Genomic DNA, 20,011 nt, shown 5'->3' with positions numbered 1-20,011 from the left:
TACTGTTGAATTCTTTTAATAACACTAGGAAAATATCATAGTATTAAAGTCCTGCACGGGATCCTCGAAAGGTTATTTTGGTTGGGATTTCTTTGTGTTTATGAACCAAACTTTGTTTCCCAATTGTGTTTCCTTTTAAGCTGACTACTCCTTTACAATGGCATTTCCAGTTAAAACACAGCTAACCTATAAATACCTGAATGCCACAACACACATTGTGTGCGTGGGTTTTGTTTAAGTCTTAGCGGAAATAACAGTAAATCTACTCAACACAGGGAAGCGAACGTCGATTTGTTAAGCAGGGAATGTAATAGCCAGTAAAGAATACATTGCATACATAATACAGAAGGAAAAAAATTATCATCTGGAGTATGTGAAATTACACTGATTTTGCACCTTAAACCTATTAGAAGTTACTCTGTTGGCCAATACTAATCCACTGAACAAGCAGAATGTTGGTCAGAAGTCTAACGTGTCCTGTACCAGCACAGAGGGAATACAAGCAGTCCATTGCTGTTAAAAGAAAACATGAAATCCAGCTCATGTTTCTGGTTAGGGGTCGATTTCTTCGGGAACTACTGTTAACATAACATCTTCGTTGCCCCTGCGTACGACCATGTGCAACGTACTGTCCTTTTTAATAATGTCACTGACATCACTGGCTGAGCTTATCGACTGTCCATTGATGCTTATAATCACATCGTTGTCCTTCAGGCCACCACTGAAAACACAAAGCAGCAATGTGTTATTACAATTGCCTTTATAGTTGTCTTCACGACATTGTTTAAAAAAAAAAAAACATTTAAAAAAAAAAAAAATTGCTGGATTTTTTCCCATTTCCCACCCAACAGCAGGCATGTGAAAAGCAATCAGGATTTATGAAGCAGTGAAGATTACAACACATTTCAGAAACCTCAGAATCTGATGGATGTATACAAGTTTGATGAATCCCATATTTCACTGTCTTTGAAGGAATTCCCTATTGTAAAAAAGCAGTAATTCTGCAACAAGGATCTTAGAAGCTGATTTGCTGGAAAAGATAGAGGCACACTTTCCTTCTAAAACAGTTGCAACAAGGCACCTCCTTTTAGAGGGGAAATTTCCCAAGCTTTTACTCCTGAATACACAGCAAAACAACCTGAGTAGCACCATGCGTTAACACAAGAGGAATTTCAGTCCCAGATCCACGCTGTTCTCCACACAGAGCTTACTGGCAGCCACTACACCTCATCTTAGTGTTTGAAACCTGAGCAGAATAACACACACAGCTCAGTCACCAAAACGTGTCCTTCCTCTCACCTGCCTGCCCGTAGTCCCCAGAGTCCCTTCTGCTGACCTCAAAAGCTGAACCTTCCTGACTCAAAGGAGGACAGGGCAGAAGCAGAGCCGGCACCACAAGGCTCCCCTGCCCAGGGCTGTGTGTCTCTCCCTGAGCTGGCTGAGGCTGCTGTCAGGACCAAGAAACGGGTGGTGAGGGATGCCACAGACCACAACAGCTTGCCCAGTCTTGCACAACGGTCTGGCTCCAAGTTATGGAAACATTAACCAAGACAGATCAGACATGATTCAACCCTTCAGCATAATCCTGCACAAAACCACAGAGCAGTCATCGGCCTCTTCCAGCCACAGAAGGCGCCTCAAATGAGTGTCTCCTGCAAGCAGGATGCCTTGGTCAATGTTTGCAACAAATCTGGTCGCCTACCAAAGGCATGGCTCAAAACATTTTCTTGGAGGAAACCACTCCAGAGTATCTTGATCTCTCACACAGCCTCTCCACATGACTTTTGCCCAGGACAGGTCACTGCAGAACTGCTCCCAGGCCCTAGCACACATATTCACAACAGGCACTGGAGAGTTCAGCAGAACGGGGAAGCCCATCGACAAGGGAACTGGGAGCAGGGGAAGACAGAGTCAACATGGGCTGCATTTTATTTGCCAGGCCACTCTTTGGATGAAGCATCCTGATTTGGGTTTGCCTTCACATTGTAAGTTTACATTGCCTCACATTTCTTCTCCCTCTTCAAAGTCCTTCTCCCACTCTCTGCAATTATCTGCACTCCCACAGTGACTTTTCTGCACTTTCAGACTGGATCTGCATGCCAAGGCACCAAGCCCAGTCCCACACTGGAGCAGCTACATCATTCCTACACTAGCTGCAGTTTAATTTCACAAGAATCACCTACAAAACAGTTCAGAGAGCACTCCAGAGAGCTAACACTGGTTATCTTACAGTGGCATCCAAACTGCAATGAAAAGACATCATCCAACCATCCTTCTTAGTCTTCCTAAGAGGCAGTGATGCCTGCCCCAAGCAGCTTTCTGCCTACGTGCCTTTCGTGCCACATAAGCCTCTTTGTTGCCACAAAGATTTACCCTTCTCCTAAGTCATCACTAGTTTCAGAAAATGAATAAGGCTTCCCATTTCCTGCCCTGGATTGCTGAATGGTTCCATATCAAGCAAACCCTGAAAGGGAAGTGTCTCCAGCAGGAGCCAGCCAGAGCAGTGCCAGTGACCACAGACCAGCTGCCCTGCTTCAGCCAGACACCTCGTGAAGCTTGGTACCAACCACCAGCTCTGTTTCTAAGCAAATATTGAGTAATATAAAGAAAAAGATCAGTTGTCCAAACCCAAAAGCTCTTCCCAGTAACGTGACTCCTGACAAAGCCCTCATGTGTAAGAGTGCCTCCTGTCAAGAGAGGATTTTACCCCTGAGGCATGATGGAGGAGCTGGTGGGTTTGGCCAACACTGAGGTGCTTGAGCTGAGCCAGACACGTCTCCCCAAGGTGAACCCAAAACTCCTCCCCTGCTCTCCTGCCAGGGTGACCAGCAGGGCTGCAGGGAGTATTCACAAGCAAAAGTCTTTATTCAGCACTGGCACTGGTGCAGGAGATGCCTTGGAAGCAACTGCTGAGAAAAATGAAAGAGGAGTTTTCACACCCCCTGAATCCTTGCCCTTTCGGCCGGGAACGCTGACAGGCTTCCCTGCAATATACCCTGATACACTCCCAGTATTGCCCATCAGGGACCAGACTAAAACCACAAACCCACTTCCAGCAGACAATCTAATAGCTATCAGATGGTCGTAGCTTTGTTAATTTAGCATAATGAAGAAAGCCAGTTAAGCAGGGAGCAGTCTCCATCGTTACCCCCTTAAATCAGTGGCAGTGGTTTTGAGGAAAAAAATGCTTCAACCTACGCTTCAGCTGGTGTTTCTGGAATTACTTCAATAACATAGGCCCCAGAGACAACATCAGGGAAGTCTTTATGGCGATCCTTCAGCTCTCTAGCTTTGCTGGAAAATGAAGAAACAGCAACAAAAATATTTTGTCAAGATGGGAAAAAAAAAAAAGTCAGGCATTTTTACTGAAGTCAATATCTACTAGCTGAGGTGCTTTACCTGTGTTGATGAGTCACTTCACCATTTATTTTAACCCTTAGGTGTGTATTTCAAGAGTTATTACACTTTTTGCATGCACATATCTTTTTAAAGCCTATTTCTGGTAATGGCAACCATTTTAATAGATACAGAGGATCAGAGTTAAAACATTTCAAAACTCAGTCATTATTTTAGAACCAGCAGAACGTAGAATGGCCTGGGTTGGAAGGGACCTTAAAGTTCATCTTGTTCCACCCCCTGCCATGGTCAGGGACACCTTCCACTATCCCAGGTTGCTCCAAGCCCCGTCCAATCTGGCCTTGGACACTTTCAGAGAAGGGGCAGCCACAGCTTTTCAGGGCAACCTGAAAGTTGAGGCCTCACCACCCTCACAGTAAAGATTTTTTTACTAATATCTAATCTAAACCTATTCTCTTTCAGTTTGAATACATTCCCCCTTCTCCTGTCCCTCCAGGCCCTTGTAAAAAGTCCCTCTCCCTCTTTCTTGCAGGCTCCCTTCAGGCCCTGGAAGGCTGCAACAAGGTCACTTTGAAGCCTTCTCTTTCCCAGGCTGAACAATCCAAATTCTCTCTGCCTTTCCTCACAGCAGAGCTGTTCCATCCCTCTAATCATCTTTGTGGCCTCCTCTGGACTCATTCCAACAAGTCAGTGTCCTTCCTGTGCTGGGGACCCCCAGAGCTGGATGCAGAATCCCAGGTAGGGTGCACTCATCAGAGTGCAGTAGAGGGGCAGAATCCCCTCTCTGAACACCTGAAAAAAACCCCAACCCTTCGTGTTTCAATGCTTTGTTCTACCTGTGGGTCCTGCAAAAGGGAAACCTTCTGTTTGTTTTTACAGGACATGGAATCACCTGCTCACGAGTCTTTTACAGTCTGAGCATGAATAAGCAAGTCCACACAAAAGCTTCATTTTACATTAAGTGAAATGTTTAATGGAAAATAATTTTATAGGAACGGGAAAACGCACGTAGCTGCTGCAATTCTTGAAAACATACAACAACAGGGATAGAACCCCAGGACAAATTCACAGTTGCTAGCTATTCTCTTCTGAAGCATTAAGGAGAAGAAAAAGCCAGGAGTTGTTTAAGAACTAGCTCATACAAGAGCCTAGAGGAGAGTTTGACCACGTAGCAGACGCAGAGGAGAAGAAGGTGGCAAGAACTGGCTGTGGGTTGTCACCAGCACGTACAGAGCCACGTGCTGCTGGCTCAGACCTCCAGGTCGTGTCTGCAGATCATGGGCTTGATCCAAATGCATGCAGAGACCACACTTCAGAAAGGTGAGGAGCCACCACTGTCACTTACCTGGGAGTTAGAGACATCATTCGTATGCCGATGTATTTCTTTTTGGTTATAGCTTTTCCTGCAAAAAAAGGAAAGCAGGTCTTGGATAAATTGCTCTCACCAAAAGAGCCTCAAAGGCTGTTGACTTTCTGGTTTATTACTGTTTTCATAGAATCACAGAATGGTTTGTGTTGGTAGCGACATTAAAGGTCATCTAGTTCCAACCCTCTGCCATGGGAAGTGATGCCACCCACTAGACCAGGTTATTTTCATGTTTTCCTCTTTCAAAGGAGTGAAGTGCAGTACCTTTAGCTTGTCTGTCATGGGACTCAGTTAGGAACTTTTTAATTTTATCTGATGGGATAGCAAATGAGATGCCTGCTGTAACTTTCAATGTGTTAATTCCAATGACTTCACCATCCTAGAGAAACAAGAAATCATTATTAGCAATGTAAAACACCTCAAAGAGAAATGGATCATTTCTTCAAAGCAATCACAAAGACAAATTCACACAACACACTCTGCAGCTGATTTTTAATTTACTAAATGCTTTCTTTTAAGTCTAAATTTTTGAGTCTACAGATAAAACACTCTTCGAGAATTCTGGAAAGCTGATGTGGATATTCATCTTGACACAAGCAGAACAGAGATAATAACTGGGCAGCTCTTCTGCTTGCACCAGACGAGCAGCACGTTCTGCAGCCAATCTGAACCTGCTGACTTCAGCAGGCACCTCACAAGGCATGGCACTGTCTGCTTCTGAGCCAATATTGCATAATAATATATAAAGAAAATGACAGTTCACCAGAAACAAAAGCTTTTCTTGGTAATGCGACTCCAAGACTTTCAGATAAAACATCTCTGCTGTCACTTGATGCCTGGAACACTTCTGAAATCTCAGCAGCTTCCTTCTCTGATTCATCCCAGATAAAAACTGTCCAACTACAATTTTTTTGAGTGGAGCTTGCTGGGACTGAAACTGTGCTGCGAATTGGGTGCAAAAGAATTGCTAGATCTCCTCCAAGGCAGCAACTGAGTAGCCCTGAATTCCAATTTTTGCCATGCCTCCTGAGGACCACTGTCTCTCCCCTGCTCAACCCACAAGAGACCTGAGAGCTCTCACACAGCAGCTGGGTTTTGCAACCTGCTTCAGTTGTTCCCTCTTTGCCTCCTCTCCAGTTGCTGCAAGGGCAGATCCGACTACGTGCTACAATATCAGCAAATAAACCCTCACATCCTGACAAAATTTTTCAGCCTCCCTGGTGTGATTCAAAATAAAGGGGAAGACACATTTCAGAACCATTAAGCTGAGTTTCAGCGTCCAAATTGTGCAAAAAGAAAAAGAATTTCCAATGCTGCATGGTGGACAGACAGGGCAAATGCCTCACTTTAAAATGGGCTTTTTACTTCTTGCAAGGCATGAGCAGAAAAACATTACACTTGCTTGAAAATATGCAAACTGTAAACATCTTAAATATATTGAAATCGTTTCGCCAACATAAACACAGACAAGTGATTTGCAAGAACCATGTGAATTTTGTGTAGGCAACCAGATATTGAAAGCTTTTAATCACATATCTGGTGGGGGGGCTTGTTTGTTGGTTGGGGCATTTTGTTCTGTTTTTAAACTAAAAAGCAATAAGCTTGACACTGAGTAAACTTGAAGAAACTCTTACCAGGTTTACTAGGGGTCCTCCGGAGTTCCCATACTGAAAATAAACATAAGTCAAGAACATATTTTAATGTTTAGCTCTTAATTTGTGGCAAGCAAAACATAAAAGAAATTTCTGAAATATTTCTGCAGTGCAATAGAACAGTCCTAACAGCCAAACCCATTAACTACACCTAAAGTCACCCATTTTAGCTGAGCTTTGCAAACGCTTCGTTTCTTCTTCTCTTGCCAGAAAAAGTTAGGATAGACAAGGTTTTCCTTTTGTTTTAATAGTGCCACACTAGCAACTTAGCAGATTTTAGGACAGCTCTGGGAGCTGTTAGTGGAGATTTCTTACGAGGCCAGGACTTGAAGCACAAAAACTATTGTTTTGCCTTAATGCAGAAACAAACTTGAATCCTTAAACTGAGCTTGGCTTCTTTTTCAGAAAACAAGATGGATTTCGAAAAGACATTTGCCAGAGAATATTGCCTCCTCCCTTGTAATCTGCAAGAGTTTTGAAGTGAAGGCAGATATTGTACTTGGTGAGGTTCCTTGGGGGATTTTCAAACAACAATCAAGTGCTGCTGCGGCACAGATGTCCGTATTTACGAGGATAAAAGCAAAGCTCAGGGCTCTTAAGAGCTGTATCATGGGTGAAAATTTCAAAGCAACTATTCAAGAAATCTGAGAGCTGAAGGGGCTGAGGCTCAGGGCAGGACATACGTTGATGATGGCATCTGTCTGGATATAGTCCATGTCGGAGTTGCGGAGTCCCAGCTCCTTCCCCCCGCGCTGGGTGGTGCTGACAATGCCCGTGGTCACCGTGTTCTGAAGGGAAAACGGGCTTCCAATGGCCACCACGAATTCTCCTGGCCTCAAATCTGCAGACTGACCGAGCAGAAGAACTGGCAATTTACCCTACAATTAAAAACAAAGCAAACAAACAAGCAGATTAGGATGTGTAAGACACTGCTGCACTGGCAGACAAACGCTACGGAAACATGAATACATTCATAGCGTAGAGGAAAAAAGAGAGGCTTTTATCCCTCAGGGATTTTGCTTGTTCTGTTTTCTTTGAGTGTTTTGTGTGGGTTGGTGCAGAAACTTCCCAATGGGCTGTTTACAGCGTAGCAAACTTTTTCTACAACAGGTACCCGTTAAATCAAAAACAATTAAAAGACCAGAGGAATATTTGTGTTCTGCTCTACACAGCAAACACCTGATGATACCAAGATGAGTTGTTCCCAACACTTCTCGAAATAATTAGCCAACAGCTGCTGAGGTAAAAATGATATTGTTTGAGAGTGAACACTAAAGAGTCATGAAAGCAAGGGCCAAAGGGTATCAAGCATTCATACGTACAGTTAAAAGCATTTTGTATTCTCACAAGACACCAGCTAATGTTTCACCTCACTAAGTATCTCTTCTAAATAATCATATTGCCTCCTACAAACCCTGATGTCTTCCTCTGAAGATGCTAGAATTTAAAGACTTTACGTGATTGTTCTGTTATGACAGTAGAGGATACCATTATACTTTCCTTTCAATATCTTATCTCTGAACATATTAAATATCATGTTGAAGATACTCCAATTAACCACAGAAGTCTGATGGGCTTCATCTTTTGCTGGCAAAGCTAGCTTTAACCCAGCTTTCCTCCAGGCTTGACCCACTTCAGAATTCTAAATTTTGGCAAAAAAAGGGAAAATATTACAAGTTTAGATTGGAAATCTAGAGACAGCTCTTTAGGGGCCTTTTGTTATCAGCAGTGTGAAAGCCTATATCAATAACTCACCCTTAGGGACAAATATCCACTAATTTAAACTAACTTAAATGCCCATCACTTTGTATTTTTCACCTACAGTCTTCTTTCAAATGCCTTAGGAGACAGACAACGTAGAAAGCAGAAAATAATGGCATCAGTTATCACTATAGGCTGCTGCAAATACAGAAGTCATGGTTTTAATGTTTGACAAGACTGGTCTTGTGTATCCTTTATCCAGCTTTGTTACAATTCCACCAGTGAAATTTCACTCAGATGAGCAGATTGTTTCAATAAAAACTCATTGCCAAATCCCAGACGGGGTAGGATGCTCTGTGGAAACTTATCTTTCAGTCTCCAGACAGCAAGAAAATAATTAAACCAACTGCTTGTTAGACAGAATCAGTTGGAAGAGCAACAGAACAGGCAACACAGAAAGGAGAAAAACATCTCCATTTCTAATTATCTTTCAGATGCAAGTTTTTGCAACAAGCAATGCGCTATTAAATATTAATTATAATGTAACAGCCCCTATCAGTGCCATAGATGGACCCAAACAGGGCTGTGGGTTAATTATGGGAGGCATTCAAGGGCTCTACCCAGTTTCCCCATCGTGTTTGCAGCGTGGCAGACGAGCAGCAACATCCCAAGGCAACACTGCCAAGCAGTTCCTGGTCCCAGCCCACAGCCCTGACTCCGAGGGATCTCTCCAGCACGATTAGCTGTGCTGGGAAGCACGCAGCATATGCAACACAAACAGCCCCATATGGGTATTGTTTGGACACAGGGAGCACCCTGGCTCTTCCTTCTCTCACCAGATGCTCTCGAGCTTACGTAGCACGTGTTTTCAAGATGTCGTTGGTCAAGAAGAGCATCTTTTTTTTTTTTTTTTGGCGCTGCTTTTCCTTATTTAAAAAAAAAAAAATAAAAAAATAAAAAAACAACACGAGACAAAAAAGTGGCTTTTGTTTGTATCCCGGTGCTCTGAAAAGGGATACTTTGTAGAGAAAGAGGACGTTTATCAGCAGATGAAACATAGACAAGCAAAAGAAAACAGGATGCTTTTTATTTTTCACTCGCAGAAAGAGTGGCTGTATACAAAGTTAAAAGATTTATACAACATTCCTGAGTTGCAACAACAGTCACAAAGCCAAAACTGCATTTGGCAGCAGAAAGAAAATACAGGAACCATCTCTGACTAATACAATTACTTCTAATTGTGCTGAGTTTTCAAGCCTATACTAGCTAGGCTTCAGTTCAAACTCTAACACTCTATGGATTGGCTGCGGGTCATCTATGTGATTCAAATGCCTTCTGGAAAGTTTGGCTAACCTCTCCTTTGCTAGAAACATAAATCAATTGAAAAAAATGGCCTCGTTCTGCACATATTACGAAACACAGCTTTGGAAAACCTGTCCTCTACTCCTTGTGGTTCCATGGTGTGGTGCAGAGCACACCAACAGCACTGCATGAGCACACTCATCAGTGCCTCTGCAAGGAAGTGCCATGCAGAATTGGTTATGCTGAATGTATGTGCTGTAAAGGCTTTAAATTTGGGGGTGTCACTCTCTTAAGTAGCTTAGAAATACCATTGCCACATTCAGAATTGAATTTTCCATTATCAAAAAAAAAAAAAAATCAACCAAACCAAACCAAACAAACAAAAAACTCCCAAGTATTTATTTGAATTGTAGATGTGGGTTTGAAGTGAAATCAGTATAAAAACTATCAAAATCCCTGGGTATCAAGTGATGGAGTGGGAAAAGCATCCTCCTGCAGTCCCCACCAGGAGCACTGGAAATGCCAGGCAAGCACCTGTGGCAGTGTTGTAACCACAACCTTAGCAGAAGACCCTGCTTGTGTACTCACACCCTTCCACTGGCAAGCTCATCCCTAGGATGTTAAGGAATCCTTGTAAACCAGGTTTAAGTGCCTGAGTCTGGGGATTTTAATAACTACACTTAATAAAGAGGCATTCTTCAATTTTTACACAACGTCTGATGGTCGTCAGGGTGACATAATTCACTACAGCTCATGATTCTCCTGGTTAACAGTAGATTTGCCACGGCAGTTAATTAAAACCTCAGGCAAACGAGCGTGCCTTGCAGCACAACCAGCAGGGAGCCAGGAACACCCAGCACCCAAACTCAGCTCTCCCAGTGACTCACTGCAAGACCTTGGGCAACGTGTAACGTCTTTTCTACCCCTCCACTTTTCATCTGATGGAGCCCTGGGGCTCTGCTGGGCTCCTTGTTTGCTCAATAAAACAAATCTGCAAGAAGCCATTCTGCAGGCACACAGAAATAGGACTAAACATGCAAACCCCTAAGTGGCACATGACTCACTGTTTACACCCAGCCGGAGAAGGAGCCATTAATTAGGGTTAATATTTTAAGCCTTTCGCATCCCAGAGGGCTTCAGACGTTTTTATATATGGATTTGACTCAAACCCTGGATAAACACAACTCCCACGGGATGGAGAGCTGCACACCACCACAAGAAGCAGCTCTATCCAACAATAAGGTGCAGCTACTGTGGCTTGAGAGAACAGGGCAAGTAGAGATCAGCATCAGGAGCCAGAGAGAATCATAGAACCAGAGTCATTTAGGCTGGAAAAGACCTCTAAGATAACGAATTGAACAATTCCCCCAGCCCTGCCAAGGCCACCACTGAACCATGTCCCCAGGTGCCACATCCACACAACTTTTAAATCCTTCCAGGAGTGGTGACTGCACCACTGCCCTGGGCAGCTGTGCCAGGGCTCAATAACTCTTTCCATGAAGAATTTTTCTAATATTCAATCTAAACCTCCCCCAGAACAACTTGAGGCTGTTTCCTCTTGTCCTTGTTCCCTGGGAGCAGAGCCTGACTCCCCCCCTGGCTCCCCCCTCCTGTCAGGGAGTTGCAGAGCCAGAAGGTCCCCCCTGAGCCTCCTTTTCTCCAGGCTGAGCCCCCCCCAGCTCCCTCAGCTGCTCCTGATGCTCCAGACCCTTCCCCAGCTCCATTCCCTTCTCTGGACATACTCCAGCCCCTCAATGCCTTCTCTGGGGAGCCCAAAACTGACCCCAGGGTTCGAGGTGCCTCACCAGTGCTGAGTACAGATGTTCACCTGATGTGAACAGTAAGTGGAGCCTGGACAAACCAGCTCTGAAACTAAAAGAAGAAGCAGCACAAAACCACCACCAGGCACAGCCACTGCCACAGAGAAATGTAAAACCAAGAGACAGACAGACACCCACAACCAGCGGGCGTTTTGGTTTGAGCTTTTTCATCCATGAAATAAGCAAATTTGTCTCTGTGCTGGCACAGAAAGCAAGTAAATCCCTCCTCTGTTCTGTAATCCCATTCGTTTGTGGATGGAAGATCAGGAATTTGCAGGAAGCAGTTTGCAGTTCAACAAACGGATGAAGAGGAGACAAGTGCTCTGGGTTCATTTTGTGTTAAATAGCGGCAGATTTCCTTCATGCTATTTATTTTTAGGTGGGAAAGGAGCAGATGCTGGTTTGGTACACCAATTCTGCTGTGAGTAACTCTGGGAATTGCATTTCTGTTCTGGTTAATGAAACTATTTAACTTTCAGAATACATCATGGCAAAATAAAAACACAGGCCACGAACATGTAAAAATGGACAGTATCATCTAAAATCTAGAAACTGCTTGACAAAATGCCAAAGAAAACAAAAAACCCAAGCTGAGTACATTACAAGCCTCCAAAAGTATTTCATCTATAGTTAGAAAAGCAAAACTGAGCCTCCTTATGTAAATACAGAGCATGGGAAGCTTGCAAAAAAAAAAAAAGAAGAAAAGGATGAAGTGTTATTTTGATACGTCACCAGGTTTTCAATTGCCTGACAAGAGATTGCTGTGCTTGTTTTAAAAATATAATAAAAATAAAATTACAATTAAAAAAACACTAAAATAAAATAAAAATACGTTAAAAATATGCTGGTGGTGGCAGAACCACCCCGAGTGAGCATTTTGCTGCATGGGGGAGCTGGACCAGTGCATTGTCCCCACAGCAAGGGCTACTAGAAGCTTAAGATGGCAGGAAACTACTGCTGTCTAAATTGATGAATAAACAGGAGTTAACATCCAAGCTTTTTATGAGGTATTTCATTTCTAGGGTCTTCTGGAAGCAATATGTGGGCTTCCTCAGGCTCTCAAGAGGAAGCCACGTAACATCCAGCGGCAGATTTCAAAGTCAAACAGCATTTTAGAAAAGCCACTCACATCTGGTGTCCAAGCAGCTTGTTTTTACAAAATGTGGGCTATTAAAATATTGATACACAAACAGGAAAGTTTGCTTTCCTGCTTCCTCCAGTTTGTACACACAGGGTGAAAAAAAAGCAAATCCCCTCTGACCACAAAGATACACAGATACTCTTTGCCTCATGAAACCACCGAAGGGATGAGGGCAGAAGGTGGTGTTGATTTAAAAGTGTCAAACTAAGTGCTCAGCAGTAAGATGCAGGAAAACCCTTAAGCTGAAATGCCACCACAAATTAGAGATGGATCACAAACCCACTGCTGCTGTACCACGTAGATGCCAAATCCTGGCTGGAATAAAGAATCAGTACGCTGAGGAACAAAAACCTTCGGGACCTGGCACGTCTTCCATGGCATAGGTGTGATTTCAGAGCTGGTGACAAGTGTCTCATGGCTGGTTTTTAAGCATGTAGGAAAAAGAAACACCTCAAAATAAAGCCATTCACCATGCTCCTCCCTTCAGTACCCCACTGCCAAACCAGAGGTACATCCACAAAGATCATTTTTGCAGGCAGAGTCCAATTTCTGGGGGTGAAAAAGGTCTCCAGGCAAAAGCCACCTCCACCTTCCACTACTTTTGGCTTCCAGTTTTCATTTGGGTGGGAGCACAGGGCTCTTTTATGATTCTGCCCCCCATTAACCCTGATGTTGTCTGTTAAACCACCCCAAAATTTTCTCTCCTCCTCCTGGTGTTCAGTTTTCAGCAGCTGTATCACACATTCTGATTTAACAAGACAGTTAATCATCATGAGTTGAATTCCACAATCCAGCTCTGCCAGCTCCAAAGCATCTGTTTGCTTTGGAGTGTTGTGCAATAGTTTTGATGGGTTTCACACTCACTGCAGCACCACACGTGCCATGCAGGACACATTATTTATTTCACCAGTCTCTGCGTATGCTGCCAAAAATCCAAATTTTTCTAGGAAAGTTTTATAAACTTTGCATGTTCATATCCAAATTGTCCACAACTGCACTGTTTCTTTCTAGAACTGTGGTCTCCTCATTGCCTTTGGAAGGATAGTTAGACTGGATTCATGTTGACCACAGTGACTCCAACCTCACTTCCTACTTTCAACACTTCAGCAAACTGCTCTCTGTTACTACAGACACGAGAAACACAGTTGCTCTCTTTTTATAGACTGTAAAAACAAATACATTTCAGGACTGGAACAACTACTCCAAGGTTTCTGTTCCTCACTCACTGCAATGTGTTTTTCCACAGAGAGGAATTTAATCAGGGAAACAGTTCATTCTTACTGGTGCCCAGATTTTACCACCCTCTTTCATTTCCTATTGCACTCAGCAAAGTCAAATTAGCTCTAGTAATGTCTTTGGCCAGATGTTCACACCTTAAACAGAAACAGCATTCAGGTTGCTGCAAAAACTGAGCAGCTTTAGGAATACCAGCTGACAGCCTAATCCCTTACTTCAAGCCCAGCTCTGTTCCTAACCACAGAGACATTCCTCATCCTTCAGATCCTGCCTTAACATGCCACACAGAAAGAGAAGGAAAAAAAACCCCACAAACTTCTGCAGCTTTGATGTCACCTTTGAATAATTTATTTAAAATTAAGAACTTCACCTCTTGCTTCAGAAAAATTTCCTAGGGGTGATTTTCATGTCGTATCCAGATTTTTAAAGGGTCATTTGTACCATCCCATTGACTCCTTTAGCCATCAAATACATTTCAACTTCAACAAATTATTACCTTGGTGACTTTCAAAAGCCTTTTATGAATTTGAATGGTTGCAAGGCATTTCGGTACAAAAAGGAAAGCTCAAACACTGAACTTGAATGGGTACGTAAAAATGTCCCATAAAAGCTCAGTCTGAGAATCAATTTCTCAGCTGACTTCTTTTCCATTTTAACTTTTTTGTGAACACATTAAATTTTGTGTTTCTAATGCTGCCTAAGTCACATCTGTCTTGGGAACAGAGGTGCCTCAGGCCTCACCTTGGGCTGGGATTTGCCAGTGCCACGTCTCTAGAACCAGCTGGAAATCTGGGCCTCCCATCCCACCAAAAAAACAAGTGATGCAAGAAGTTTTTCCCCAGTCTTCTCAAAATTATCCTGAGCTGCAACGGAAGAGGCCAGTGGGGCAACAACACAAAAGGTACTGGGTTGTACCACTGATAGGACACTTGCCAAGGGTGTGTCAGACCCAAGTTTAATCCATATTATACCTGATTTAGAGCAGAGATGTGAAATTTGATATCCTGATACCCAGATGGATGTGCTGAGCTGATATTATGTGAGGAAGACAGCGGGGGCTTGCTCACCTCCTTCTGCAGGAGCTCAGCCTCCAGGCACGGAGATGCTTCCCAAAGGTTCATTAAAACCAACACTTTTTCTCATAGAAAACTGAATATTAGTGAGTCAATTCCTCCCTGTCCATCCCCAAAAATATAAATATAGCTGGTTTGGCTTAGCTCCAAGACAGAAAAAGTTTCCTGCCTTAAAGAAGGCAACTCATCTGGCTGCATTCTCTCTTTTCCAAGCTGCTTTCAGTCTTCCAGGTTCTCCCTTCCAACAAGCAGTTTCCCAGGGAATTTTGGAGCCATTTCCTTAGGATATCAAATAACATTCGATCTCATGGCTGCTCTCTTCCCAAGTCCTCAAAATGACTCATCACATCAGTTCAGTGGTTCCTCTCTACCTCCCATGTCTCCTCTGCAGTTCACCTTCCTACTGCTCCAAATCTTCTTCTCACCACCTTTCTCTGCTCTGCTTTCTCCACCATGTTTTGCTTCCAATTTTAAAGCACTTTTCCAGCTACCCTTCACTCCCTGATGTATCCCTACTCATCCTAATGCTGACAGTGCTCATCCTGGGGATCTTTCCCTTTGCTTTGTTACTGCTTTTGCTTACTTTAAGATAAAAATGAGAAAATAACTGATTGGTGTAAGTTACCTCAGGAAAACAGAGGAAAAATCAACAAGGCAAAAAGCTTTATTGGTATTGTTAAGTTTTCCTGTCTGTTTGCTGTTAAGAAGATTTTAAATAAGAATAAGAAAAAGCTGTTGAATGATAAAGGTGGCAAGGGAGCAGCAGGAGCACTTCTTATCTCGGGTCATCCAAGAGTTCTGCATTGGACATCTGATTTAGTCATGAACTCTGGCACAAACACTTTTGGCCTCACTGGGGAATAGGTCTGAACTAAAACAACACTGCAAGACCTACACATTTTTGAGTCATGTGTTTCAAATGAAACGTTCTTGCCCGTTAAGTTTGGAGGTCATTAACTGACAGGCCAAACAAGGCAAACCAATATGAGCAGCACCCCAAGCAATCACATGCATCTAATTGCATCTACATTACGCAGGATTTCGACACAATATTCTGCTTGCATTCCACGGCAGAACCTCATGACAGCTTTCCTGCTGTTAGAGGAGACAGAATAATGCTGACAGACATACATCTGATATGGAGGAGGACTATGGATGGGAAGTTACATTCTCATTTGTTCAGAAAACCACTTGCAGTGTAAGAGCGTCTTTCCAAGCCAGCTCCAATTTCCACGTGCAAGATGCTTCCCGGGATATTTTCCATCTCATGATCTGTATCTGTGTGGTGCAGCCTTTCAGAGGGAAAATGCATCCTCTAAAAGCAATCTGTGACTTCAGTATAGGCACTCGAGACAGACTAAAACATCCCTCTCCCAAGCACAAGAGAACACCTTAATTTCTTCTCTGAGGGAGAGTTTTATCAGATAACGTGTTTGCAAAACAGCCAGCAAACTATTTGATGGTTTTTATTTAGAGGATACATACAAAAGTGCTGCTGACTTCTTGCTCTACACTGAGAGGTGACAAAATTAACCATTACCACCCACAAACTCAGCTTTTAAAAAGGCGTATCCACCTTGCTCAAATATTCTCCATAAAACCCAGCCCAGCAAACTACTTGTTTTTCCTTCAAACACGAAAATCAGCAGCAGTTTTTGGAAAGGATGGCACTAAAATTTGAGGAATAAAACGTGTCTTGCTTTTAATGACTCACCTGAGCATCTATTTTAATTAGTGCAATGTCTGATTTTTCATCAACATCTTTAATTTTAGCTTCATATGTTTCCCCGTTCTTCAGCTCCACCTTCACCCGGTTTTTGTTGGTGACGACGTGGGCGTTTGTCACGATCAGTCCATCTTCTGAGACAATGAACCCTGAACCACTGGCAACAGGAACCTCCCTCTTCGAATAGGGAAGCCTAAAAGACAAGGAAAATCAAATATTTACCATTGAAAAAAAGCTGGAAGATCACTCCAAATGCCACACAGCCAAAAGGAGTTTGGTGGGTTTTAATGTTTTAGGATATCTACTGCTACTTACTCTCATTAAGAAGATAAAGCACATGCATTAGCTTAACTATTTTTTTTGCCAGGACTCTTAAATTATCTTTAAATCTTAAGCATGACAGATATTTATTATCTCAAAAGCCTCTTTGCTGTTACACAGCATCAATCAACATTTCTGGCATGCTGGCAGCTGTTTTCAAGAATACCAAAAAAAAAAATAAAATAATAAAATCAAAACTGGGCATCTTGTTTACTTGCGAAACAATTCAATGTGAACCACAGCAGGAGCTATCTTCTCCACCACATCTGCAATAAAGTTGTATTTGTGCCTCAGGCTGTTAGGGTATTCTTGGCCTGAAATAGAAACAGAAAACATGTCATGAGTTCTTCAAGTGACCGGAGGAGGGTCATTGCAAAACACCTGAATTAAAAAAAGCTCCGAGTGGATATCTTTCCCTTCCTTAAAAGTCATCTGCAGCACGACCCTGGGACCCAGATTTCCTTGCTGCCTCTTTGCACAGAGGCAGTGTGCTTTATCCTTAGGACAAAGGATCCGTGAAACCTCCCTGCCTGGATCACTGGGCCACGGGGCAGCAGAGCCTCGGCCGCAGTCACAGAGCTCGGTTCATCCCCTGTGGTGCCCAGGGACGAGGCACTGCAGGAGCACAGGGTTTAGTCCAGGTCTGCACTGCCCTCCTTTCCCTTGTCAAAGGGATTTTGTACTCAGATGCCTCCATTGCTGCTCTCGCCTCTTTTCTGGATGGTCCATTTCGCTTGTATGGTGTTCTCAGATTAAACAAACGAGCTCTGTTCCTCTGCCAAAATACGCCTTCTTGGAGGTTTTGAAGTTTCATGCTGCTGCATTTGTAAAATGCTGAGGACACAGAGGTCCTGACCCCGGTGCAAGCCCTCAGCAGCTGCTGGGAAAGTTTAACTTGGGTACAAGTTTTGGGCTTCCTTTCCCACCAGTGTCCCCACTCAGCCTGAACCACCAGCCTCAGCCTGGCACCTACACATGGGTGCACCTCACATATGCTCCACACAACCATTCCCAAGGCATCCTTTCCACTGAGACCACCTGAGGCCCATCAGCTTCATGGGGAGTGGATCCTGTGTGCTTTGGAGTTACTGAGCCATCCCAGAACTATAAAATAGATATGAAAACACACAAGAACAATGGGACCACAAAGCTCTGCATTCCTGGGCAATGCTGTAACAAAAGCTCATGGTCACTGAGTATTCAAGAGGGGTCAGTGGGATTTTCAAAAGCAACTGGACACCAAACTCCCATTGGGGACAACAGAAAACCTGTCTGCACCATCAGACATCTAAAGGTCTCCGGGAAAAACTCACGATTCTGACACAGCTCCTCCTTCTCAAGCAGTTTGGGGGCAAAACTTTCCTTTTTAAAATTGGGAGCAACTAAACAATTGGGAAGACCCCAGGGAGTTACTTTGTGTTTCTTTAGAGGCAAGAAACCCCCTTTGTTTTCACTTTTTTATCTGATGCCTCCATCTCACGTTATACAGGCACAAGGCAAACCTCTAACTGACTTGCAGATGAGTATTAATGTGTTGTGCTGCTCCAATCCATCCTTGCCATTGGGCTTCTAAATCAGTCCAGAGATTAAGCAATAAGCAGCTTGTGGGTGCTGTAAGTGCCTTTGGTGGTGTAACAGGACAATTTATTTGCAGAATTGTAGGAGACAGGACTATAAAATCATCCCAACACCAAAACCCTGAGTGCCCTTCATTATTGGAAAAACCAGAGTGGAAAACTATGCAAATTTTCAAGTATATACTGGAGACAGTAATGATTTGGGAACAAAACATCTCTGCTTTTAGTACTATCCAGACACTGGTTTGAGATTCAGGGGTGAACATGTTCCAATGCCAGCCAGCACAAACTGCCCTCAGGAGAGGGGTGGATGCTCAACCCAAACACTATCTGATCACTCAAGAACAGTTTTTTTCCTATTTATACCCCATGAAGCATCTCAAGGGCTTTTAAATGCAGTCAGTCATGAGCAGCAGCCACAGCAGCAACCACATAATCCACTGTGCAGTTTGAGATCACTGTCTGGAGATGTTTATCTGCTTTATGAAGCAGGAACATCGATCAGGAAACCTGTGCTCTCACCTACTCTCTTCCTCAAGAGTATTCAGTGCTTTCTCTGATTTACACATAAGCTGCCCTTGGACTTGCTGATAGACAAACATCAATTTACCAAAGGATTCATGTTGTCTATTAGAAACATTCAGTATCAAACAAGCCCCACCATGGCTATAAAGCTGACAACTATAATGGGGGTGTTTTGGAAAACTTCTAGAATGAGAACTGCAGTTTTGAATTATCCACTCACAATAAATAGGTGCTTTGACAGATAATCAGTTGGGATTAACATGAATTTGGGATAAAACACCACAGGGCACTACTGTATCCATCAATATGCTTTTTGATCACCGCTTATAAAGTGGTTTCATCTCAGCTACAATCCAGAGGTCACATCCTGCCCTTGGGAAAAAAAGAGAGCTCCACAGATGAGGGAACTTGCACAGGAAACACACAGCTTTTTTTTTTTTTATGCCTTCAATCTTTTTAGCATTTAGCTATTCAAGAAGAGAAAGGTTGCCCAGGCTGTACATGGTGAGACTACAAATAATTCACCTCAGGGCTGCCTTCACTTGGAATCAGAGGCTACAAACGCCAGGATTTCAGAGACAACAGTATTTTGTGCATAACCCACCTCCTCATGTGCATAACCCACCTCCTCATGAAGTCCCAAAACTAAACTGCAGAGTGAAAAAAAAAAAGTTCAATATTTCATACTCTGAAAAAGTTAGATACTAAACACTAATTCATGGCACACTGACCCAAAAAGCTCACAGGAGCTCACCACGCCTGCCTATTGCTTATGTATTAGGAATTCCTGCATTGTGTAACACAATTTTGCAACAGCTCTTGAACCCCTGCCCATTTAAATGGAAAACATACCTTTTTAGAGCAAATAAACAACAGTCAAAGTACTATCAACAGTCAAAGTACTATTCAGCTGAATTCATCGATGAATGTCAACCAAAAAAAAAAAAATCTTGTCGACTGGTCTTTACCATCAGGGGATGACATGAAATCTGAAGGCTGTAGTAAAAGCATCAGCATGTGGAAAATTTCTTCTATCACTGAGAAAAATGAGACCAAAATGGGCACATGTGCCTCCATACCATTTACCTATGAAGTAGATATTGATGCTTACCATAGCTAATTGCTCTTTGGGATTGCTGAGCCACACACGTGGGAGCTGAGAGGTGAACTTATCTTTCCTACAGTCAACCACCACTGTGTAAAATTCTACCTTA

General features: G+C 43.1%; 1 protein-coding gene across 1 annotated transcript in view; it reads right to left on the bottom strand.

Moving 5' to 3' along the window:
- The window catches only part of HTRA1 (HtrA serine peptidase 1), a 32,985-nt gene continuing 12,974 nt past the window's right edge, over positions 1 to 20,011 (bottom strand). Inside the window, exons 2-9 of the mRNA XM_032694445.1 lie at positions 16,910 to 17,009; positions 16,363 to 16,567; positions 7,059 to 7,253; positions 6,358 to 6,390; positions 4,988 to 5,102; positions 4,703 to 4,760; positions 3,199 to 3,294; positions 1 to 721 (exon numbers count right to left, since the gene is read on the bottom strand). Of these exons, the coding sequence (XP_032550336.1) occupies positions 553 to 721; positions 3,199 to 3,294; positions 4,703 to 4,760; positions 4,988 to 5,102; positions 6,358 to 6,390; positions 7,059 to 7,253; positions 16,363 to 16,567; positions 16,910 to 17,009 (971 nt within the window). The 3' untranslated portion in view covers positions 1 to 552. The remainder of the gene's footprint in view (positions 722 to 3,198; positions 3,295 to 4,702; positions 4,761 to 4,987; positions 5,103 to 6,357; positions 6,391 to 7,058; positions 7,254 to 16,362; positions 16,568 to 16,909; positions 17,010 to 20,011) is intronic.

The sequence above is a fragment of the Chiroxiphia lanceolata genome, chromosome 8 (assembly GCF_009829145.1).
Source record: "Chiroxiphia lanceolata isolate bChiLan1 chromosome 8, bChiLan1.pri, whole genome shotgun sequence".
Taxonomy (NCBI): Eukaryota; Metazoa; Chordata; class Aves; order Passeriformes; family Pipridae; genus Chiroxiphia; species Chiroxiphia lanceolata.
The sequence above is the reverse complement of the archived record's forward strand: the minus strand, read 5'-3'. Positions and strand labels throughout refer to the sequence as shown.